General features: G+C 47.6%; 2 protein-coding genes across 3 annotated transcripts in view; one reads left to right on the top strand and one right to left on the bottom strand.

Moving 5' to 3' along the window:
- Positions 1-2450: 2450 nt before the first annotated feature.
- The window catches only part of myo15b (myosin XVB), a 144268-nt gene continuing 121767 nt past the window's right edge, over positions 2451-24951 (top strand). The window contains exon 1 of the mRNA XM_054736361.2: positions 2451-2539. The gene's annotated coding sequence lies outside the window, so the exon portion shown is untranslated. The remainder of the gene's footprint in view (positions 2540-24951) is intronic.
- On the bottom strand, positions 15451-20028 carry LOC139063458 (uncharacterized). Of its 2 annotated transcripts, none has more exons than XM_070545331.1 (2): positions 18317-20028; positions 15451-18256 (listed from the first exon to the last, which is right to left on the bottom strand). In XM_070545331.1, exon 2 carries the CDS (start codon positions 17674-17676, stop codon positions 15451-15453), a length of 2226 nt encoding a protein of 741 aa, XP_070401432.1. In that variant the 5' UTR covers positions 17677-18256; positions 18317-20028. The 2 variants fall into 2 exon arrangements, with proteins under 2 accessions (XP_070401432.1, XP_070401431.1); XM_070545330.1 differs by having other exon boundaries at positions 15451-18316; positions 18379-20028.

Raw genomic sequence — 24951 nt, 5'->3', positions numbered from 1 at the left:
AATGTAGAAGAAATTTAGCTAAACTGCACCAAAATAAACTCATAGAAACCCGTGTATTTGCTCCAAAGTTGATTCACAACTGAAATTACATGGCTACTTGTTTACAAACACAATGCCACTGTCCAATCAGATGACATCATTTCAGTCCCGTGACCCATACCGGCAGGTAACAGTCATCAATTCGAGGTTTAAAAACACACTTTCTACTCTTCGGTACGCATTCAAACTTCGTCAAACAACAGACTAAAATATATTTGTCACGATTCAATGATGGTAGGACCCAAAATGCAGTAACCCAGGATGACACGAAGCAGAAGTTGAATAAATAAAAATCCTTTATTTTAAGGTAAACCAAAACAAAAGTAAATCCAAAGGTGGGGAGCCAAAATCTAAAATCCAGGTAAGGATCTGGAAATCCAAAAACTCTAATAATCCAAAGCGAGACGAGACTGACAGAATTACAAACAATGGACCGACACCAGACAGAGACGAGACAGGGCTTAAATACACAGGGAGAACAATTAAGGAAACAGGAAGCAGGTGTGTGGAGTGAGGGCTGGAGGGAAGGCAGGTGACACAAATGATCTAAATGGAGAAACAGAACCAGTGAAGGGCAGATAAACCTAAAACATAAAACTAAACCTAAGACTGAGGGAAGGACTCACACACACACACACACACACACACACACACACACACACACACACCAACTGGGGCAGGACACGCACACACACACACACACACACACACACACACACACACACACACGCACACACGCACACACACACACACACACACACACGCACACACACACACACACACACACTGAGCAGGGGAATGGCACACACACACACCGAGCTGGGGACAAAGAGGCTGGAGCTACAGAACGTGAAGACCTGGAGGGCTGGGGATGAACGAGTGACACAGGACCTGGGAGGAACTGACTTTAAAGGGCTACAAACATAAGACACATAACTGAGATGCAGACAAAGGACACACGAGGGCGCTATGAGACACAGAAGGGAATCTAGAGAGGATGGAGAAACATCAGGAGACACATGAAGGAAGACACAGATGCAGACCATGACAACATTCTAATATCCTACATACCTTTCGATACATCCCAAGAGTTTCGTCATAGTGTTGAAGAGGGTCGAATGTGAGCCAAAATTAGGATCGTGTCAAACTTCATCACAGACTTCACGAAAGGGACGAAATCGGCGACAAGGTGTGTGTGTGTGGGGGGGAGGGGGGGGGTCCCCTACGTCATATCAAAGCATCACAGAGACCTACCTCCTCTAAACCAATGAAAACGCAGATTTCTGAGATTAGCTCCCTGGCCACTGCGATCCTCACGCACAAGTAACAGTGGAGAAAATGGCCACAGCTGAGTGTCAGGATTTCCAAGTACCTATAATATGGGGAGGAGCTTGACCATGTTGAGCCCTGAAAGGTCCTTTTATTGTGGGCAGTCTCAGGCACACCTGTACATTATTCATGCTGTCATCAGCCCCTTGATGTGCCATTCCTGTGAGGTGGGATGGATTTTCTTGGTAAAGGAAAAGTGCTCACTAACACGTCGCGTAGACACATTTCAGAACAACATTCCAGAGCCGTGGTTTTTTTTAGATGTTTGAGTTCAGATCATAAAAATGGGAGCAAAAACAAAAGTGCTGTGTTTATAGATTATCTGGAAGACAGGAAAAGGAGACCCGCAGCCGGAGTCTGACGCCAAAGCGAGGGTTTTAAAAACGATCCTTTCTCTGGGAGGAAGATGAGCTGGGTCATGGAGTGACACTAAAACTAATGTTTTTATCCTTTCAGCTCTGTTTTGGTCAGCGGTCTGCTTAGTGACGTATGCTTTGGGAGGAGGGTCATGACGCAGCGTCCTGCTGGAGCGTCGTTCAGTCTGGCTCACAGAAATCTTAAGGGTTCCACCTCTCTGGAGTTCTAACAGTGTGACATGAACAGTCCTGTGTGATGGCCAAAAATCACTGTGTGATCCGGGCTTTAAGACCCAGGTTCTAGTTAAATAGCTGCAGAGATGTGGAGCACTTCCTTCTCTGGGTCACTGATCTGAAATCACATTATTAGCAAGCAGGCTAACTATACATGAGAATGAGCCAAGGGAGGTTGGTTGTTTTATTATGGCAGAGCAAAGCTAAACCACAGGGGCCTTTACTGTTCCCAGCAGGAGGTCAAGTGGAACAACCCCACCCCTATTTGCTTTTCTGAAGAGTATCTCCTGAAAAAGTTAAAAGACTATCTGAGCAACCGTCGATGTGTTCTGTGGGTCTATTTAGTCTGTAATGGTTCAGCTTAGAGAACAACCTCTTTAATAAAACCCCTCCCTTTAACTCACCTCCTATATTACATTAACCATGTCTCACACACACACACACACACACACACACACACACACACACACACACACACACACAACTGATCTTGGACTTCAACCCCTCAGTGAAATTTGAAGCAGCACTGCATCTCTCCTTCCGTTCCTGAAACCTGTCCCTGAGACATCCGGTTCCACAAGGTAGGCAGCTGCGCTCCACCACACCTTCCTTCATGTTCTCATCAGAGCACAAGGCTTTTGTTTCTGGGGTCAGCAGAGTGTTTAGATTATAAAAAGCCTTTTGAACGGACAGGCGCCTCAGGTGTTATACCTTGGGAGGCACTTCTTGTGGCTTTGTGTGTTGTTGTGTGTGTGTGTGTGTGTGTGTGTGTGTGTGTGCGTGCGTGCGTGCGTGTGTGTGTGTGTGTGAGAGAGAGAGAGAGAGAGCGAGCGAGCGAGCTGTCGGGGTGTCTGCGGTTACTTTATGGTGTTTGGACTCTGAGTGCTAGCTGTGTCAGCTCTTTAAATCTACTCACAATTCATCAGCGTAACATGATGTCATCGACTCTTCACATGAACTAAAGATTATCCTCCCGACCAACTCTGTGAGGATTTTGGTGCAGTTGTTTAGTTTGAAAACAGTCCAGTTCCACCTCATGCTGATGTCCCACCGTCACTTTAGTTCCTCAAATGAACAAGGTGGGGCCAAACTCTTCACGTCTCTCTCACCAGTTAGATAAAAACAATAAAATACAAATGTGAATTCTCACAATCCAGAATTCAGCTAAAACAGTTATAATCCAACCGTCTGTTTTGTTCTGTTCTAAGAACCAGATAACTTAATAAAAGCAGGGTGAAAAAATCCTGTCTAACACACAGAGTCACTGTAGTGGTGCGACTGGAGGGTGCTGTGTATTGATCCCTTCCTGTCTGGATTCTCCCAACTAGGGATGTCCCCATCAGGTTTTTTTTTGCCCTCGAGGCCGAGTCATTTGATTTCAAGAACCCGCCGACAGTGATTCTGTAGGTAAATGGTAACCAGTGTAGAGGTTTAAGAACAGGAGTGATGTGCTCGGTTCTCCTGGTTCTTGTTAAGACTCTAGCAGCAGCGTTCTGAACAAGCTGCAGTTGCTTCACAGCTTTTGTGGGAAGACCAGTTAGGAGACCATTGCAGTTAAAGTCCCATTAGTTGTCATCAGTGTAGGGAGTAACACGGTACAAAAGTAATTAATTACTGCAATGCTTTGCTTCTTGCTGTGATGTGGTAATGTAAGGCATTGCAGGGAAAGAAAATGGTAATATTTACTCGATACAATTGTCAGTAACGCAGTAATTACAAAGCATTTTAAACCCAGAACCATGTGGATTTCTTAAAAACTCAAACTGCGGGAAGCCCGAAAAAAGATCCAGTATCTGCATATATGACGTCATTTATGGACTCAGCTTTGCGGGCATTCTATGAGCAGAGAGGAAGCAGCGGTAACGGCTCAAATACTCCTGCTGCGTCCTGCGTGCAGCCGCTGTAACATTCACAAAATCGCTCCACCAAAACAAAATAATTCACTTGCGGCCGTTCATATCAGCCCATATTCTCTGTACTTTCTGTACTTTTCTGACGTGCTTTGCCTCAGCTGAGTTCATAATCTGTGCCCCGATGATTTCAACTCATTGCTGCTGGAGCGCAGTGCATATTAGGCTTTTGTTGCGTTCGGTACATCCCTTTGGCTGATTTGTTTCAAAGTCTAGGAAACGGTTTGTTCTGGAAGACGGAGAAAACATGCAGCATGCAGAAAGGTTAGAGAGAGAAAGGGCAAGAAATTACTCAAATAAAATCAAGAAAACAAAACAAAGTGCTTCAAAATAAAAATAAAGTAGGTAGATTTATCCCCAACACACATTTTTACCAGTGAAAAACAATAATATATAAGCATTTAGTATTTATACATGTGATAGAATCAGATCTTCCTCAAAGTGAGTCCTACATCCAGGGCCGTATCAAGGCATTTGGGGACCGAGGCAAATATAGGCTTGGAGCCCCCACCACCTCACTCCCTGCTCAGTTAATATAAGATGGCAGCGTGTTGAGAGTACAGATTGTTGTTGCTTTTATTTAATAAACAATCATTTTAAAGCACTGTTATTATATCTGACTGTTTTTAACAGCAATCCTAGCTCAGACACCACATCACCTTCCACATATATGTCATGAGCTCACTGAGCGTAAGATTACCTAATTCTGTAATGAACTCAAGCTGGCGGACCCGTAAAAACACCCAACACAGAATGACACGTTTTAGAATGTTTATTAAAGAGGGAAAAGGGGCGATGACTGGAGAGGCAGAGGCTAGGTCAGAAGACAGGCGGCCGTTACCAGAAGATCTGAGAGGTTGAATATCCGACAGGAGAATCCGGAGACGTGGTCGAGGACTGAGCAGGGTCTGGGCCAGGAGGTCAGAGAGGCAGTAACTCCAATAGGGGAAATCCACAGACGTGGTCGGGAGCAAAGCGGTGATCACAGGAGGGCACGAGGAGCAGGCAGGTCAGAGGACGAGGCAAGGTTCAGATCCGTGGAGTCAAGGTGGGTGAAAGGCTGGATAATTTACTAAAAAAAACGTGTTCAATAATCTGGCACCAGTTGGAGAGCAGGCTGGGAGTTATATAGCAGGAGGAGCAGGTGTGTGTGATGAGCTGATGAGGAGCTAATGAGAGACAGGTGGTTTGGATGATGCGGATGGTGAGTTGACTGTGGTTGCTGGGGAAACAGCTTGGCTGGAGCTTGATGAGGTGCGCACTGTGGTTGCTGTGGCAACAGGTCTTAGGCAGGAACAGGATCATGACAGTACCCAAACCCCCCACCCCACCCCCCCACCTCCCCCCTCCTCCAATCAAGGACCGGCACCAGCCGGTCCACCAGCCTGGTCAGGATGGGTCCGGTGGTAGTCGCGGACGAGGGACCCATCGAGGGTGTCCCTGGCGGGAACCCAGGAACATTCCTCAGGGCCAAACCCCTCCCAATCCACCAGGTACTGAAGTCCCTGACCCCAGCGCCTGGATCGTAGGAGCCGCCTGACATCCCAAACCGGCCTACCCCCCACCAGCCGGGCGGGCGGAGGGGGCCTGGAGGCGGGCACAAGTGCCGAGGAGACAACGGGCTTGATCCTGGAGACGTGGAAGGTGGGATGGATGCGAAGCGGCCTGGGGAGATGGAGGCGTACCGCTGCAGGATTGATGACCTTAGACACAGGGAAGGGCCCGATGAAGCGAGGCGCCAGCTTGCGGCAATCCACCCGCAGGGGTACGTCCTTCGTGGACAACTAGACCCGTTGTCCAAGGCTGTAGGTCGGGGCGGGCAGGCGGCGACGATTGGCAGAGCGGGAGTACACAGCAGAGGACCGGACGAGGTTCCTCCGAGCCAACCGCCATGCACGATGGCACCTGAGAGCAGCCGCCTGGGCAGAAGGAACCTTGGACTCATGGTCCTGAAGGGAGAAGATAGGGGGTTGGAAACCATAAACAGCATAGAACGGTGACACACCTGTGGAGCTCGACGGAAGGGAGTTGAGGGCATGCTCCACCCAAGGCAGGTTACGTGACCAAGAGGTGGAATCATCCTCGCAGAGTAGCCGGAGCCTGGTCTCCACCTCCTGATTGCCCCTCTCCGATTGCCCATCTGTCTGGGGATGAAAGCCGGAAGAGAGGCTTACTTGGATGCCCAGCCGGGCGCAGAACTCCTTCCAAAAGCCCAAGACAAACTGAGGTCCCCAGTCCGAAACGATGTCCACAGGTATCCCATGAAGGCGGAAAACCTCCCTAGCCATGATGTCAGCCATGTCCTTAGCAGAAGGGAGCTTTTTAAGAGGCACCAGATGAGACATCTTAGAGAAACGGTTGACAATGGTAAGGATTACCTTATGCCCATCTGAGGAGGGAAGACCAGTGATGAAGTCCATGCTCAGGTGGGACCATGGATGATGTGGAATGGGCAGGGGACGTAACAGTCCTGCTGGAGGTCTGCGGGAAGACTTGGCTTTGGCACAGGCTGGACAGGCTGAAACAAATTCTTTAACGTCCTTTTGCAGGGTAGCCCACCAGAAGTGATGGCGAATGAGGGCGAGGGTCTTGGAGAAGCCTGGGTGACAGTAGAGACGTGAACTATGGCAAAATGTGAGTACCTAGGAGCGAAGATCATCAGGAACGAACAGGCGATCAGGTGGACATGAGGGAGGAACAGGATGTTGCTGATAGGACTGCCAGATTTGGTTCTCCAGGTCCAGTCTGGAAACCCCCAGTAGGACTCTTCTTGGAAGGATGAGAGAGTCATGGTCCTGGACAGGGTCAGGGTCCATGGGTTCCATAGATCTGGATAGTGCGTCAGGCTTGGTATTCTTGTCACCTGGGCGATAAGACAAGGTGAAATTAAATCTGCTAAAGAATATGGCCCACCTGGCTTGGCAAGAGTTGAGTCGTTTAGCCGTCTTGATGTATTCCAGATTCTTATGATCAGTCCAGACAATGAATGGAATGATAGCCCCCTCTAGCCAGTGACACCATTCCTCAAGAGCCAGCTTGATAGCCAGCAGCTCCCGGTCCCCGACATCATAGTTCCTTTCTGTGGATGAGAGTGTTTTGGAAAAGTATGCACAGGTGTTGGGGTTATTAGGAGCGAACAATTCGTAAGCGTTAACTTACTTTTGGATTCTTCAATAAATTCTGTAAATATGTAAATATTTACTGATTTATTAATTAATTAAGATATTCTTAGATATACGGGGCACCATTCCCCTTTAACCGGGGAAAAATTGAATCCAAAACTCTTATCAGTCTTTCTTGAAGTTCGTAGAATCCTTGGAGCAGAGACTTCTCTTCGACACAACAAAGCTACTGGAGACGAAAATCTGAATTTTATAACGTTTAATTAACAATTTGTCAAATGAATAAACAGTGGCATAAATGAATAATAACCATGTGATATAATAAAAGGATGTATATTCAAAATAATGTTCAAGGTGTTTTGTGTGTATGTAGGATGTATGAATGGGGTCCTTTGTTCTCACAAAGGAGTAGTGTGTGTGCGTGTGTATGGACTCAAAATGGAGTCTTGAATACAAGATGGCTGACTCCTTTGTCTGGCTAAAGTGTGGGTGGCAACTTGCACTTTAACTTCCAAAGCACTTAGAATCAGTAGTAACTTAACCTTAAATCACTCAAAACATTTCAAAGGATCATGCAACAACACAAAAGATTAATCACGAGTTAATATCCTTAGTTTATCAGCCTGGCCATGGCCGAACATTTAAAGATACCAAACAATGATTAATAAGCAGTTTATTCTTTCAAAATGACCCGAAGGACGAATTTGGAACGAAAGAGGAAAACACGAAGCTACTTTTTTTAAGCAATAGCGCGGTTTTATTGCTTATTCTGGACTATAGAGGAAACGGGAGAAGAAAAGAATGAGAGAAAAATGAGTTTTCTGATCACCAAAAGAGCGAGGCGTCCCTCCCCCTTTTGATTTGACGGTTCTCCGTGTTTCTCCGCAGTTTTCAGCGTCATCCGCCGGTTTGATGCTTTCTCCGTTGTTTGGCTCCACGAGTGTTTCTCCACGGCTGGACACAAAGAAAACGAAGTTCCTTTTGGGCTGAGTTTGACAACTTACAGCGTTTCTGAGAGCTGGATGGAGTTGTTGTTTCCCTCCGCTGGTTCTGTGTCCTCAAACATCAGCTGGAGGGGAGCAGAAACGAGCAGATCAGCGGTCCCGTGGGCTCAACTTGGCTCTTAGAGCTTCCGCGTGCTCAAAGAAGTCGGAGCGTTCGACAAGCGTGTCCTCACCGCCAGGTATCCTGGGCAAAAGAACGAGGTTTCTTTGTCTCTGCTGAAGATTTATGGTCTTAGTTCGCGGGAAAAGCTCCACGGCTCCCCGCACATGCGCAGAACGTGTTTCTGGTACTAGGCGGTGACGTCATCACAATGCTTCCGTGTGCAAAGCATCATGGGAAATGAAGTTTCTTGGCGTTGATGTGATTATTTGCTTTTCAGAGCAATTTAAGCACAGTCATTTTGGAGAAAATCACTGCATAGTAATTTCCTCATGAGGTCAGACCCTCAACATTCCCCCTTTTGGTTTCGGGGATCGCGCCCAAAGCTCGATCGTCGGAAGCACAGATGGGTTTGTTCCTCATGAACGTAGGTCGACTTGATTGTCGGAAGCACAGGTGGGTTTGTCCCTTAGGACGTTGGTCTCCTTGGACGCCTTTGTCTTTGGTCTTTGTCTTGGATCCTGGCGCCTTTGGTCTTTGTCTTTGTCAGGCACAAAGAGGATAGGAAACGGGATAGTCCCCAACGCGCATAACGAGAAGAAGCCACTCATGCAGGTGGTACGCAATGATGATGTCGTCCATGCGAGAGGTAGTAGTGTAGAAGGAGGAAGGTCGGTGGGCGGTTAACTCCACGAGTGGACACAAAGGCATCTCACCGCCGGCCATACAGTTCAGTTTATGGAGCACGCGGTGATGTACGAGGTCCATAGTTCGCAAACGCGCATTGACCTATGTGGTCCCAAGATTCCCCCCTTTTTTGGTCCAAAGGGTGGATCAGGACAGTCTTTGGGCTAAAACAAGGACCATAAAACTAAGAGGTACTACAATGTGCTGGTGCGTCAGACAGAGTCATTGACAGACTGAGCTGGGCCGGCACATAACCACTAGTCAATATGTGACCAAGTAAGAAACAAAAATACAGAAAACCCCAAAAAAAAACATGTAACATATAACATCCAAGAAAATTCATAGCAACCTTGAGGTCTCATAAAATACATTCTTAGGTCATACATTCAGTGTGTAGCTTATAAAGAATGTGACATAATGCAACACTCAGATAAAAATGTGAGGTAGACTAAAGTGAGAACTACTCTTAGGGTTACAAAATAATAAAGAAAATGTTGCTCACCCCCTTTAGACAGGTGTGGTACATTCACGCTTGGATTCTCCCCGAACGCGGTCACGAGGCACACCGTAGGTGAGCAAGTGCATCTTATCTTGGAGTTTCTTAACACGCCTGTAGGCGGAATAAGCTATCACGGCCGTGATGAGCCATCCCATCCCCAGGGCGACCAATGTGCAGATTAAGGTGGTATAATCTGTGTCAATGTAGCGTCTTGGGCGTCAAAGTAAGTTCACGCGGGTTTTGTGTGAACTTAACAAATTTGGTTCCTTCAATCAGTAATTGTTGGTCAATTTCTAAATCGAAGGCAAAGTTATAACCCAGGAAAGCGTCCATGATCTCAAACTCTGAGTCATGCTGTTCGAGGTTGAGGTGATGGAGTGTCAGGTTTCTAGTTCAAAGTGGAAATGCCTACCGTCCTTTCAAATACCAATGTTCAGCATCGACCTAAACCTATAGATGTGAGGTGTCACAATTATGGGAACGTTTAACAGGAAACCGAGTTCTAATTTTTTTTTTTCCAACGTGAATGGGCATTGCACTACTTAGGCTGTACGCTAGGTGGATTTGTGAAAGGTGCACAGTAGAGGGGTAGCAGCTGTCAAGCTAACTTTGAGCAGGTCCAGTGGTACCAAGTACGGGGAAATACGACTTTCAACCAAGCTGTCCAGCGTGGAACTTACTTCCCTGAGCAGGTCCTGCATCAAATCTCTCACCACTCGTGTGTACACAATATCCTGAGGTATGGTTTCAGACAAAGTCTTGATTGCACGTAGAGATTCATTAATCAGAGCCTAGTATAAGTACCAGAGTACTCTGTAAGGTTTTAGTAGGTACATCCTGTTAGCGTTCTAGAAGGAGTTTCTCTTGGTTAGTGAAAATGACGGCGGGGGGGCTTGGTTCTTTGTCGGTTAGTACATGTTAGTGGGTTAAACGTGCACTTTCCCCCCTTTCCATTTCCATGCATAGAACTATGTAGCGACTACGTCTACCTCCTGCGGGGAGTCTGGTCTCTGTACCCGCGGGGATGGTTTGACGTAGGGTTTGATTTGGTTTGCATGCACCCATTTGTAGACAGGCTCCTGTCTCGCTTTGGTGATGCGTAACCTGTATGCAACTGGAGAGAGTTTTGCCACGATCTCAAATGGTCCTGACCAGCAGGGCAGGAACTTCTTAGGTTTGCGTGCCGGTTGGGCGAACCGAAAGTAGAATACTTTGTCACCCACCTCGTATTCGCGGCTGGTTGTCTTTTGGTCGTAGTAGGCTTTAGCGCCTTCTACGTTGGTCTCCAGTTTCTTCTGAGCGTGCGCGAACGTAGCTCTGAGGTGTGTTTTCAAGTCTGCCACATACTGATGAGCGGTATAGGCAGTGGCAACACTGACATCCTCTGGGTGATACAGGAGGTGCAGTGGTAGAGTCATCAGTCTGCCGGTCATCATCTCAAAGGGCGTAACCCCCGTGGATCGCTGTGGAGTGGACCGTATGGCCATCAGGACCAGAGGGAGCTTGACGTCCCAGTCCTTCCCAGTGGAGCAGACGTACTTTTTGAGCATAGAGACGACCGTGCGGTTCATCCGTTCGACCTGTCCGGATGACTGTGGGTGATAGGGGAGGTGGAATCTCACTTCCACTCCCAAAAGTTCAAACAGGGACGTCATTACACTGGATGTGAAATGAGTTCCTCGGTCAGAGTCAATGCAGAGTGGAAGTCCCCATCGACTGAAAACGTGGTTAATCAGCAGTACAGCGGTTGTGACGGCTGTATCGTTTGGCGCTGGAAGGCACTCCACCCACTTTGTGAAACTGCAAGTTACAGTTAGCATATATTTGTTTCCTCTTGCCGATTTGGGAACCGGTCCAACCCAGTCGATCTGCAGGTGGGACCAAGGGAAGGTTATTCCCCTGCGTTGCAGTGGTGCTCTAGCAAGCGGCTGGGAGGGTTGAAACTGGGCACAGATGAGGCAGCCTTGGACATAGCTGTGTACGTCCTTGGACATCGACGGCCAATATGCTACTTCTGTCAGTGATGCGAGGGTAGCTTTTGCTCCGCGGTGACCTCCAACCGGAGTGTCGTGGGCATAGGCAAGCATCACTCCTCTGTGGTCGAGTGGAACAACCCAGCGCGGCGGGCTGTGATCGTCACGTATGTAAACTAACAAATCGTTTTGTAGTTTCAGATGCGCGAGTTGACGATGCAGGGTTACCAAATCTTGGCTTGCACCAATAGGTGGTGATGGTTGTTTAGACATCGGGCCCTTTTGGAGAAGCTCGCGGATGAGCTTCAGGTCAGGATCTTGTTCCTGCATGGTGACTAGGTCCGCGTCCTGTGGTTTTCTGCCTAGAAACACGGGTACCTCAACGGTCCGAGGTTCGTCTGCCTGTTTAGCATGGCGACGAGTAATCGCGCAGACCTTGTGAACGGCCTTGGGTGGAAGCCACTCGTCTTTGAATTCCCAGCAGGTTCCCTGGTCAGCACCGAGCTTAGCAAGGCGGTCCGCTTCGTCATTACCATCTTTCTCCGGACCTAGGGTCCTGGAGTGACCTTTGACCTTTTTCCAGTAGACCATTATGCCTTTCTCAGTGGTGAGCAGATCACACGCTAGGAATAACTCCGAGTGTTTCACGTCTCTGTTCCTGGCGTTTTTCATGTGGTTCTCCTTCCACATGGGGAAGTGAGAAATGAAGCTGTGTCTAGCGTAGTTTGAATCAGAGCAAAGGACGATTTGAGTGATGTCCAAGGCTGCCGCCTGCTGGAGGGTTATCAACACTGCAGCAATTTCGGCGTACTGACTAGACTTTTGGCCCAACAGGTAGTGATTTGGTTGCTTAGTGTCACAGTCCACCCAAACGACTCCAACCCCAGCACGGAGCTGGCCTTCGTGAAGGTAGGAGCATCCATCAGTGTAAACTTTCGGAAGCCCTTGGCAAACATTCTCATCAAAGTAGCGATGATTGGATGCGGTTGGGTAGACTGCGGCAGGTGTGTCCAGGGGGCCCATGACGGAGTCAGAGTCACAGTGCTGGCAGCCTGCTAGCCCTTGTCCTAGCGCTAGCTTGGTGTTCTGACCATACTTGACCTCAATGTTGTATCCTTGGAGCACCATCATCCACGTCGCAATGCGGCTGTTTGACACTCTTCCTTCGCGAAGTCGCTGGCTGTTTAGGAAGGTGACGGGCTGATGACACGTTTCAATGATCACTTTCTGTCCACCGATGTAACTACGAAAGTGTTCGACGGCCCAGACTGTAGAGAGGAGAGCTCTCTCGCAGTCTGAGAATTGGAGTTCCACCTTGCTCAGAGGCTTGCTGGCGTATGCCACAACTCTCATGTCCTGATCGTGTTTCTGCTTCAAAGCAGCGCTCAGGCAGTGAGAGGAGAAAATAGCCTCTATGTAGAACTCTTTATCCTTGTCTGGGTAAGCCAGACAGGGTGCGGACGCCAACTTCTGTTTTAGGAACTGGAAGGAGAGTTCTTGGGGTCTGTCCCACACGAAAGGTGTGTCGTTCCGAAGCAGCTCAGTGAGGGGCCTCGCTGTTTCAGCGTACTCCTCAATGAACTGTCTGGAGTAGTTGCAGACTCCGAGGAAGCTCCTGAGTTCAGTCAGATTAGCTGGGGCTTTGATGTCCTGAATGGCTCTAATGCGTCCCGCTTGGGGCTCGACTCCATTAGGGCCAACCAGCAGTCCAACATACTCCACTTTGGTTCGACACCACTGTCCCTTGAGAATCGCCAATTTAGCTCCGGCGTCAGCGAGCTGTTGCAGCACGTGACGGAGTTCGGCCAGGTGCTCCTCGAAGGTTCGACTCCTCATCAAGATGTCATCGACATATATGAGGTTCCCTCTGGAAGCAGCATCTGACATGGCTTTGTGGAGGAAGATGTTGAACTCGGCAGGTGAGTTAGAGTAGCCAAAGGGGCAGCGGTTCCAAGTATATTGGCGATTTCCAAAGGAGAAAGCCAGTTTATACTGGTCCGCCGGCTCAACCTTCATGGTCCAGAAGCCGTTGGCTACGTCAACCGTAGAGAAGAAACGAGCATCTCTGACTCTGGCTAGCTCCTGATCTAAATGGATCATAGGCCACCTGGAGAGAGGTACTTGTTTGTTCAGTGCACGATAGTCTATGGTGAGACGCCATTTCCCAGTCGGTTTCAGAACCGGCCAGATGGGAGAGTTGTAAGTGGAGTTACACTCTCTGATGATGTTTTTCTCCTTCAGCTGATCGAGGATCTCCTGGATCGACTCATAAGCAGCGAGGGGAATCTTGTACTGACGTACAAAAGTAGGAGGGGCATTCGGGTTCGTCGGAATGCGAACCGTGTGCAGGTTTGTGAGTCCACAGTCCAGGGAGTCCCTGGATAAGATGGACTGAAACTCATAGAACAGGCTTCTAAGCGCTGCTCTCTGCTCCTCTGACTCCAGCGCATCCGCTTTGTCAAGCTGCTGGCTGACTTCGGCCTCGAAGCCGTCATAAGGTTCAGAGGAGGAGGGTCTCTGATGTTCCGGGCTTTCAACCGGTGACTCAGAGGGTTGAGTATTTATTGCAAAAACCGTTAGACACTGACCGCAGTCAGTATCTAAGGTTGCACTGCAAATAGGTTCCTCAGGAAGGGCTTCATGCCGCTTGATGGTAATCATTTGTGAAGGGAAAGTACTGAATGTGTCTACACCAACCTGTCTGTCGTTCAAGAACAACGGAAGTTGTCCGATCACGGGGACTGAAAGTTCGAAGTCATGGAATGAGCTATCTATCAGCATGCCCAAGGGCTTTCCTGCCGGCATGTGGATAGGACTCCGGGTCGGATTTTCGACCAACAAGTAGGCAGAACGATTGTTCAGCTCCAAGAGTGGCGTGCCACAGACGGCTAAGTTGAGCTCCAAGAAGTGTGGTGATGGCTGGAAGAAGGCCTGTGTGCCTGGCAGCTTCTGATGCTTCATCAGAGTCAGACGAACAGGCACTCCTTTGACCAGTGGGGGCAGAACCGTGCTGGCCTCAACCACTGCACGGCAGGCCTGTGGAATGGTCTGTCCGGACAGCAAGTGTTCACGGCCTTCTGAGCCAGGCTCAGAGGATGGTGTGGCCCGGGCCCAAAGGACTTGATTGCAAGTGTCCAGCTGGGCACCTAGTCGAACCAGCAGATCTGCTCCAATGAGTGCAGGTGGATCAAGCTGTGGTATGATGCTGAATGTATGTGTGAGCTGTCTTGCTCCAAGTTGGATAGTCAGAGAGCAGACTTCTGGCGCTTTCAGGAGCCTCTGCGGCCAAGTAGGTGACAAGAGCCGATGGCTACGTGTCACACTGACCAGAAGGGGGTCCTTCTGACGCAGGTGTTCAAACGTCTGCTGGCTGATGGCTGACTTTTCAGACCAAAGAGCAAGGCGAGCATCTGAGATGTGGGTGCAGTTGATGGTAAGACCACCAACTATGTGTGGTGCATATGGCTGCAGGCTGACGTTCTTCAGCGAGCAGAGAAAAGATGAATGTGTGCGGAACGGAGTTCCAGGAGCGGTTTCATGCCTTTGCAGGCGGTCATCGTCTGTGGGAGCCGTAGGGAGGGGCATGACCTTGGAACAAGGGTTTTGCGGCTCACTTATGCTGACCTCAAGAATGGAGGATGGTCGGCTGCTATCTGGGTTCCAGGGCTTAGGTGTGTCCACCTGGGCCCACAGTTGACCCTTCTGGCAGTCGATGAGGGGAGCTAGACGTTCAAGCAGGTCCTGACCAATGAGAAGTGGTTCAGTGTCTAGCTGGCAGACATAAAACGGGTGAACCAGAGTCATGTCTTGGAAGGTGATATCCAGCCACGCCCGGTGAGTGATACACTCCCGGGTCTGGGTGTAGCTGGTGATTTTCAGGTCACAGGGCTCTACCTGGACTGGTTTCCCGAGTGACCGCATGGTGTCAGACACGCGATGGAACAGCGTGGAGCACATCAGGGTGATTTCTGAGCCGGTATCCAGCAGAGCATCAACCTGTATGCATCCACCTACGTTGGTGCTACAGTACAAACGGCGAGCATGATCATGGTTTGTTAAGTCACCAAGGAACTTCAGAAATTTAGTATCAGGTTTCTCTGGGGGGTAGATTTCAGGAGACTCCTGTGATCTACCAGTAGTGTTCCCCCAGCTGATCAGGTAGGTCCTGGCCACGCTGGGAGGTTGAGCCACGCCTAGTCATGCGGACGTTGGCTCTGGGTCTGGCTTCTTAGAAGAAGACTTTGGTGCAGGGGTCTCATCTGCAGATCTCAGCTGTTCCTTCTGTTTAGCTAGGAACTGCTGAAGCATCTCCTGGAGGTCGGCTTTGGTCAAGTACTCACCTGCGGACTTGTGTTCGGGACCTACCTGTGGGCGGCGCTCCTTAAACCTTCCACTGTTCCGACCAGCTTGCCGTTGGTTTTGGTTGGGCCACTTCCTGTCTGATTGTCCAGACCTAGGCAGCCAATCAGCACCCCCCTTCCCCTGTTGAGGAGATTGGGACTGCTCTCGCGGTTTAGCAGGTCTAGGTTTAGCAGATTTTGGCTTAGTGGGTGGAGCTTCTGTTCCTTCGAGCTCCAAACGCGGCTCGGCGTCGGGAGCTAGGTGCATGACGCGGTGATGTGCGTCAGGCTTTTGGGGCTTTCCGCCGGCTTCCCAAGCCTGTTGAGCGTATCTCCTAATCTCCTGAGTTGTCAGTTTTTTCATCCGACAATACATTGAGACTTCGGATCGAACACACTCGTGCAGGTTGTGAATGAACAGGGATCTGAAGGCAGGGTCTTCCTCGAGCCCAGGGCCGTTTCGACCTTGGAAATAAGCACTTTTGAGTCTGCGATAATACTCTCTGGGGGGTTCGTTCCTCCCGTGTTTGATGGAGAAGGCCCCCATTGTAGCTGACGCAGAGTCTGCATAAGTGGCGTATTCATCCCTCAACGCTCGGCAGAGCGAGGAGTACCGATCTCGAATGTCAGGTGGTAGAGTTTCCATGAAACCGTGCACCGTTCTAGATGTGGTTTTCCAAATTAGCTTGAGCTTTTCCCTTGAAGAGGGTGCTGGAAGATCAAGCAGACAACGTTCTATCTCCCTGAGATAATCGTCGACGTTGGATTCATTGGTGTTAGGATCAAAGCGTTCTATGTCTTTAGCTAGCGATTCAATTTGACGTACACGGAGCCCTGACTCACGGTACGGCGCGTCATCCTCTGACTCTGACCCACGGTCTGTCTCAGAGTGCGCTGGATATCGCTGCTGTGCTCTGGGCTCCCAATGTTGACTCCTGGGGCCCAAATCAGGGTTCGGCATGCTGTGGCGGGCTGCTGGCACGTCACGTGGGTGTCTTGGGAGGTCCTCCTCCCGGGGCACGTCTGCGTAGTGCAGCCTGCGTCTTTCAACTGGGGCTTCTGCATAATACGCACTGTCCGGGTACGGACTGGCGTATGATGCTTTGTCCTGCAGCTGGTTATCGGCATGCCGAATACCGGAGTAGCTAGGATGGGTAGATGGTTGAGGTGCAGCTTGGGCTTGTGCATAACCCCAGCCGGCACCTTGCACCCTTCGTGGACTGGGGGAGCGGTCTAAATAGAGGTGCCGCTCAGCTGGTCGACTTCTCACAGATTGAGAAGGCCGTGAAGATGAGGGTGGTGGTCCAACCTGGGGTTCGAGGGCGAACTGCCCTCGGCCCCTAGATGGTCCTGAATGCCCTATAGTGTGTGTAGGGAACGGGGCCGAAGGTTGGGACAGATAAGCTTCATCTCTCCCCTGCGGCGTGCGTCCGTCCAGATAGTCCCACACCACATACTGTTGATTATCGTATGGAGCCGTATCAGGAGGTAGCCTACCTTTACGGCGGGACGGCGGTCCCTCGCTACCTTGGGTGGAGGAAACCAATTGGTCTTTGGCGATCGTCCTGGGCGGACCCTGGTTGGCTTTGCCGGCTTGCTTTCGTACCGGTGTGGGAGAGCACTCTGGCTCAGCCTCAGAGTCACGGTGTTCCCCCCCTTCCCACTGTCTGTTGTCATCAGCAGAAGGGGGCGGGGTCTTCTCCCCATCTTCCCCAGAATCGGTGCTGGCTTCCTCCTCGTCATCCTTCTGCCTTCCATTTTGCTGCCTTTCAGCTAGCATGCTCTGGAGCTTCATGATCTCTCGATCATGTTGGAGTTCTCTCTGATAGAGGATCAGGGCTAACTTAGCTAAGTGAACCTGGATTGGTTTTGTACCATCCGGGTTTTCTATTTGATCAATTACAGCTTCTAGCTCGTCGCTACGCTGTTCTTCAGTGAAATCCCTAGAAGGGTAGTCGGGTTCTCGAGCAACCGCGACCAGTTTGGACAATATTTGTCCAGAAAGTAGGCCAGGTTCATAGTCGTGGGCCGCAGCGTCACCTGGTTGCTGGGAGTTGGTCAGTTCACTACTCTGTCCCTCCATTTTAACAACCGAACCAAAAATAGCCTAGTAGAGCTTCTGCAGATAGCTCAAGCTGCACCTTTTGGGCAGCAACTGCTAGCTTTGTAGCAGAAAAACACTAAATTAACCTTTGTGCGCACAGGTTTTAGCGTTTTAAGATTGCACGGAATGCCGTGACTAACGCCTAAAATACTATTCCTTTCAGTATTTTAGCAAAACTGGTGCGTTGCCGTAGCAACGTCTTACAACACTTGTGGTGTTAAATATGCTAGTTATTCCTTCAGAATATTAGCAAACAGGGTGTTATCAGTCTTTGAGTGAAGGTTTCAGTTAGTTATAATAGCCACTGTGAGTTAAAGTCGCTAAATTAGCAGTTAATTTTAGCCTAAAAGGGTTAGTCAGAATTACTTACACGCTGCACCTTTAATGAGGAACTGAATTTTAACCTAAAAGGTTAGCCAGAATTAATTACACGTTGCACCTTTAAGGAAAAACTGAATTTTAACCTAAAAGGTTAGCCAGAATTAATTACACGTTGCACCTTTAAGGAAAAACTGAATTTTAACCTAAAAGGTTAGCCAGAATTAATTACACGTTGCACCTTTAAGGAAAAGCTGAATTTTAACCTAAAAGGTTAGCCAGAATTAATTACACGTTGCACCTTTAAGGAAAAACTGAATTTTTAACCTAAAAGGTCAACCAGAATTAATTTACACGTTGCACCTTTAAAGAAGCACTGAGTTACTGGTGAGAGTTCGATGCAGCTTCCTGCTCAGCGAAATCAGCACCACTCTGTTGCTGGTTCAAGGCTGAACAACGGATTATTTTTAATTCAAGCTCTTTGGATTTATTTGTTTGTTTGTGCCGGATAGAAATCTCTGTGTATCCAAGCCTCACGCGGGCTGCACCAATAAAATGTTGGGGTTATTAGGAGCGAACAATTCGTAAGCGTTAACTTACTTTTGGATTCTTCAATAAATTCTGTAAATATGTAAATATTTACTGATTTATTAATTAATTAAGATATTCTTAGATATACGGGGCACCATTCCCCTTTAACCGGGGAAAAATTGAATCCAAAACTCTTATCAGTCTTTCTTGAAGTTCGTAGAATCCTTGGAGCAGAGACTTCTCTTCGACACAACAAAGCTACTGGAGACGAAAATCTGAATTTTATAACGTTTAATTAACAATTTGTCAAATGAATAAACAGTGGCATAAATGAATAATAACCATGTGATATAATAAAAGGATGTATATTCAAAATAATGTTCAAGGTGTTTTGTGTGTATGTAGGATGTATGAATGGGGTCCTTTGTTCTCACAAAGGAGTAGTGTGTGTGCGTGTGTATGGACTCAAAATGGAGTCTTGAATACAAGATGGCTGACTCCTTTGTCTGGCTAAAGTGTGGGTGGCAACTTGCACTTTAACTTCCAAAGCACTTAGAATCAGTAGTAACTTAACCTTAAATCACTCAAAACATTTCAAAGGATCATGCAACAACACAAAAGATTAATCACGAGTTAATATCCTTAGTTTATCAGCCTGGCCATGGCCGAACATTTAAAGATACCAAACAATGATTAATAAGCAGTTTATTCTTTCAAAATGACCCGAAGGACGAATTTGGAACGAAAGAGGAAAACACGAAGCTACTTTTTTTAAGCAATAGCGCGGTTTTATTGCTTATTCTGGACTATAGAGGAAACGGGAGAAGAAAAGAATGAGAGAAAAATGAGTTTTCTGATCACCAAAAGAGCGAGGCGTCCCTCCCCCTTTTGATTTGACGGTTCTCCGTGTTTCTCCGCAGTTTTCAGCGTCATCCGCCGGTTTGATGCTTTCTCCGTTGTTTGGCTCCACGAGTGTTTCTCCACGGCTGGACACAAAGAAAACGAAGTTCCTTTTGGGCTGAGTTTGACAACTTACAGCGTTTCTGAGAGCTGGATGGAGTTGTTGTTTCCCTCCGCTGGTTCTGTGTCCTCAAACATCAGCTGGAGGGGAGCAGAAACGAGCAGATCAGCGGTCCCGTGGGCTCAACTTGGCTCTTAGAGCTTCCGCGTGCTCAAAGAAGTCGGAGCGTTCGACAAGCGTGTCCTCACCGCCAGGTATCCTGGGCAAAAGAACGAGGTTTCTTTGTCTCTGCTGAAGATTTATGGTCTTAGTTCGCGGGAAAAGCTCCACGGCTCCCCGCACATGCGCAGAACGTGTTTCTGGTACTAGGCGGTGACGTCATCACAATGCTTCCGTGTGCAAAGCATCATGGGAAATGAAGTTTCTTGGCGTTGATGTGATTATTTGCTTTTCAGAGCAATTTAAGCACAGTCATTTTGGAGAAAATCACTGCATAGTAATTTCCTCATGAGGTCAGACCCTCAACACAGGGGTGGATCTTATCATCCTGTGACCTCTGACTGAGTATCGCACCAATGCCAAAGGCGGAGGCATCAACCTCCACAATAAACTGCCTTGAGGTATCCGGAGACTGCAGGACGGGAGCCGATGTAAACAAGTCTTTGAGAGTTTGAAATACGGTTTGAGCTGAGTGATTCCATAGGAAACTGACCTTATTGGAGGTGAGAGCATGAAGGGGTGCGGCGATCGTACTGTAATTCTTAATGAATCTCCGATAGAAGTTGGCAAAGCCCAGGAATCGCTGAAGTTGTTTCTGGGTTGTGGGTACGGGCCAGTTGACGACAGCTGAGGTCTTGGCAGGGTCCATGGCCATCTGATTGGGAGATATGGAAAAACCAAGGAAGGAGATAGAGGAACGATGGAACTCACATTTTTCAGCCTTGACAAATAGGTTGTTCTGAAGGAGACGGAGTAACACGGCATGCACGTGTTCTTGGTGAGTCTCTAGATCAGGAGAAAAAATCAACATGTCATCAAGGTAGACAAACACGAAGTGTCCCACCATGTCTCTGAGAACATCGTTGATAAGTGCCTGAAAAACGGCTGGGGCATTAGTTAATCCAAATGGCATAACCAGATACTCGTAATGCCCTATGGGCGTGTTTAAGGCTGTTTTCCATTCATCACCTTCTCGTATGCGGATAAGATGATAAGCGTTGCGTAAATCTAGTTTCGTAAAAATCTGGGCTCCTTGCAAAGAATCAAAGGTGGTGTTTATAAGTGGTAGGGGATAGAAATTTTTAATGGTGATATCATTGAGGCCTCTATAATCAATACATGGTCGGAGTGATCCGTCCTTTTTCCCAACAAAGAAGAAGCCAGCCCCTGCAGGAGATGAGGATGGTCGTATCAAGCCCGCCTGTAGAGACTCTTTGATACAGGTGGTCACGGCAGCTTGTTCGGGAACACTGAGGGAAAACAAACGGCCTCTGGGGGGAAAAGTGCCAGGTAGCAGATCAATGGAGCAATCGTAAGGTTGATGGGGTGGAAGGGAAGTAGCACTATGTTTGTTAAATAATTCTTTGAGGTTGTGATACTCCTGGGACACCTTAGAAAGATCAGGGTACATCTCTTGGGACTCCTGGGCAGGTAGGGTAGAGGGAGAAGCGTGAGTTAAACAGTGGTTATGGCAATGATTGGACCAATGAAGGATTTTACCGTTACACCAGTCAATTTGGGGATTGTGTGTCTGTAACCAGGTATTGCCCAGAATGATTGGTATCTCAGAGGATATAACAAGAAATTTTATAGTTTCAGTGTGGTTACCTTCCATCTTCATGGCAATCGGATCAGTCTCCTGGGTAGCATGGTACATAGTATGTCCATCGATGGCCTGGATCTCCTGTGATCTGGATACAGGGTGGAGTCCCAACCCCAAGGATTTGGCAGTATTAAAGTCCATGAACTCAGTGTCGGCTCCTGAATCGATAAACACTGGAAGTTCTTTCTCCTGGTTCTTATGGAAAAAAGTCGCAGAAATTGGGGGTCTGGACGAGGGCTTAGGATTAATACGACCCTGCAGATACCTCGTGTTTTCTACTGGGCCTGACCTTTTAACGGACAGTTCCGAACCTGATGACCCGAAGTGCCACAATAGAAGCAGAGGTTATTATTTCTGCGTCTGACCCTTTCCTCTGGAGATAACTGTGATCTGCCAATCTGCATGGGCTCCTCACTCTGATTCCTGGGGGCTGGAGGGAGACTTACAGCACGTGGCATTTCCGTGGATGAAGGTTGTTGGGTAAAGCGGTAGGTAGTAGGTGGAGCCCTGTTGCGATCTTTCCGGTACTCCTTCAGCCTGAGGTCAATTCTGGTGACGAGGTCCTCCATTTCCACCAGGGTTCTGGGATAATCACGAGTGGCCATCTCGTTCTTGATGCTATCAGAGAGTCCTTGGTAAAACATATCCATTAAAGCAGGCTCATTCCAATCACTAACAGCAGCAATGGCATGAAAATCAATAATATAGTCTGTGGCTCTTCTGTTGTTTTGTTTTAAAGTCATTAACTGGCGGGTAGCTTCTCTGCCAGGTAGCAAAGGATCAAAGATTCGAATTAACTCACGGGCAAAATCCTTATAATTGTGACAGATCTCAGCGTCTCTTGCCCGTTCTCCAGTTCCCCAAACACGTGCTTGTCCTGATAAAAGCGATATGACGTAAGCCACACGGGACCGCTCCGTGGGAAAGGAGGATGGCTGCAGTTCAAACTGTATCTCACACTGAGTCAAAAAAGCGCGGCAGGTTTTTGACTCACCCCGGAAGACTTCAGGCGGAACCAACTTCGGCTCGTGCATAGGGGAAACCCGGGGCTGACTGTCGGGGACCGACGTAGAGCAGGAAGCAGAAGTCTGTGCGTTAGCTCGTAGCAGGTTAAGCATCTCCTCCGTTTTATTTTCCAGCTGGTGGATGGCGGTTTCCACACCAACACGCCACTCTGATGTTGGGTTTGGGTCCAGGTAGGCCAGATTATTCTGTAATGAACTCAAGCTGGCAGACCTGTAAAAACACCCAACACAGAATGACACGTTTTAGAATGTTTATTAAAGAGGGGAAAGGGGCGATGACTGGAGAGGCAGAGGCTAGGTCAGAAGACAGGCGGTCGTTACCAGAAGATCTGAGAGGTTGAATATCCGACAGGAGAATCCGGAGACGTGGTCGAGGACTGAGCAGGGTCTGGGCCAGGAGGTCAGAGGGGCAGTAACTCCAATAGGGGAAATCCAAAGACGTGGTCGGGAGCAAAGCGGTGATCACAGGAGGGCACGAGGAGCAGGCAGGTCAGAGGATGAGGGAAGGTTCGGATCCGTGGAGTCAAGGTGGGTGAAAGGCTGGATAATTTACTAACAAAAACGTGTTCAATAATCTGGCACCGGTTGGAGAGCAGGCTGGGAGTTATATAGCAGGAGGAGCAGGTGTGTGTGATGAGCTGATGAGGAGCTAATGAGAGACAGGTGGTTTGAATGATGTGGATGGTGAGTTGACTGTGGTTGCTGGGGAAACAGCTTGGCTGGTGCTTGATGAGGTGCGGGCTGTGGCTGCTGTGGCAACAGGTCTTAGGCAGGAACAGGATCATGACAAATTCATATTAAATTTGTATTGGTGAAAGTAACTTAAAGTAATGCAAATGTAGTGTAATGCATTACATTTTAAAATCAGTAATACTGTAATGTAATGAATATCTTGAAAATGAGGGTAACGATAAATAATGCATTAGAGATTTAAGCAACTTGCCCTACACTGGTTGTCACACACTGATGTGTGTTCTCCACATCTGACTTATCCCCTGGGGGAGAAGTGAGCTGCAGACACAACCATGCTCAGGAACCTGTTGGTGGTTTAATCTTCCAATCCAACTTCTTAATGTTGAGCGTCAAGCACGGAGGCGTATTTCAAAGTCTTTGGTATGACTCGACAAGGACTTGAACCCTGATCTCCCAGTCTCAGGGTGGACACTCACACCACTAGACCACTGTGCTATTACCATTGTAATAGTCCAGCCTGCTGTCGATGAACACATGAATGAGTTTCCCCAGATCTTCTCTGGACATGAGACCTCTGAGTCGTGCTGTTTAATTCAGATGATAAAACTTTGATCTAGTTATTATTTTTTCTCAAAATGCACCGGACTGATGCTTTTAAATATAAAATGTCCAAAATTATCCATCAGGGAGGCTATATATTATATTAATATGATATATTCATATTATATATACATATATATATGTATATATACATATATATATGTATATATACATATATATATATATATATATATATATATATATATATATATATATATATATATATATAAATCTGAGAATTTTCAACACCCACACTTGCTACTGCCTAGGGTTCTGGAACACAGTACCCATTCACTCTCACGGTTCGGCCTGCGAGGCTTATCAGGTTTTCTGGGGGAGGGTTAGGAGGGAATCCTGGGGCGGTTTCTGGGGGAATCCTAGAGTGTGTTCTAAGTCACACAGTTATGCTAATGAACCTGCTAAAGCGACCCTGCAAACATTCGGACGTTTAATGACCGTTGAAACGGCGTCCAACCAAGAAGTTCCATCATGGTTGAAGAATAATGTATTGAACTTATATAGCGCTTTTCTAGACACTCAAAGATGCTTTCCACACACTCTCACATTCACACACTGCTAGTGATGGTAAGCTACTTGTAGCCACAGCCGCCCTAGGGAGGTCTGACAGAGGCGAGGCTGCCATTTGGCGCCGTCGGCCCCTCTGACCACCACTAACACAGGCAAGTTGGGTGAAGTGTCTTGCCCAAGGACACAACAGCAGGATACCCCTGGTGGGAGCTGGAATTGAACCCACGACCCTCCAATCATGAGGCAACCCGCTCTACCACCTGAGCTACTGCTGCCCCAAATAGAATAGTTGGAATAGTTCCAAAATGAGAGTTGAACCGACGTCTTTTCCGGCCATGACATTGTCTCATTTGGATTTTTAATAATTATATTAATGCTTCTTATTACTGTTAAAAATCCATCATTACTGTAATAAAATATCATTAGTGTAATAAATTATCATTAGTGGAATAAAATATCATTAGTGTAATAAAATATCATTACTGTAATAAAATATCATTAGTGTAATAAATTATCATTAGTGGAATAAAATATCATTAGTGTAATAAAATATCATTACTGTAATAAAATATCATTAGTGTAATAAATTATCATTACTGTAATAAAATATCATTAGTGTAATAAATTATCATTACTGTAATAAAATATCATTAGTGTAATAAAATATCATTACTGTAATAAAATATCATTAGTGTAATAAATTATCATTACTGTAATAAAATATCATTAGTGTAATAAATTATCATTACTGTAATAAAATATCATTAGTGTAATAA

Source organism: Nothobranchius furzeri, chromosome 16 (genome assembly GCF_043380555.1).
Source record: "Nothobranchius furzeri strain GRZ-AD chromosome 16, NfurGRZ-RIMD1, whole genome shotgun sequence".
Classification (NCBI taxonomy): Eukaryota; Metazoa; Chordata; class Actinopteri; order Cyprinodontiformes; family Nothobranchiidae; genus Nothobranchius; species Nothobranchius furzeri.
Note: the sequence above shows the minus strand (reverse complement) of the source record. Positions and strands in the feature narration are given on the sequence as shown.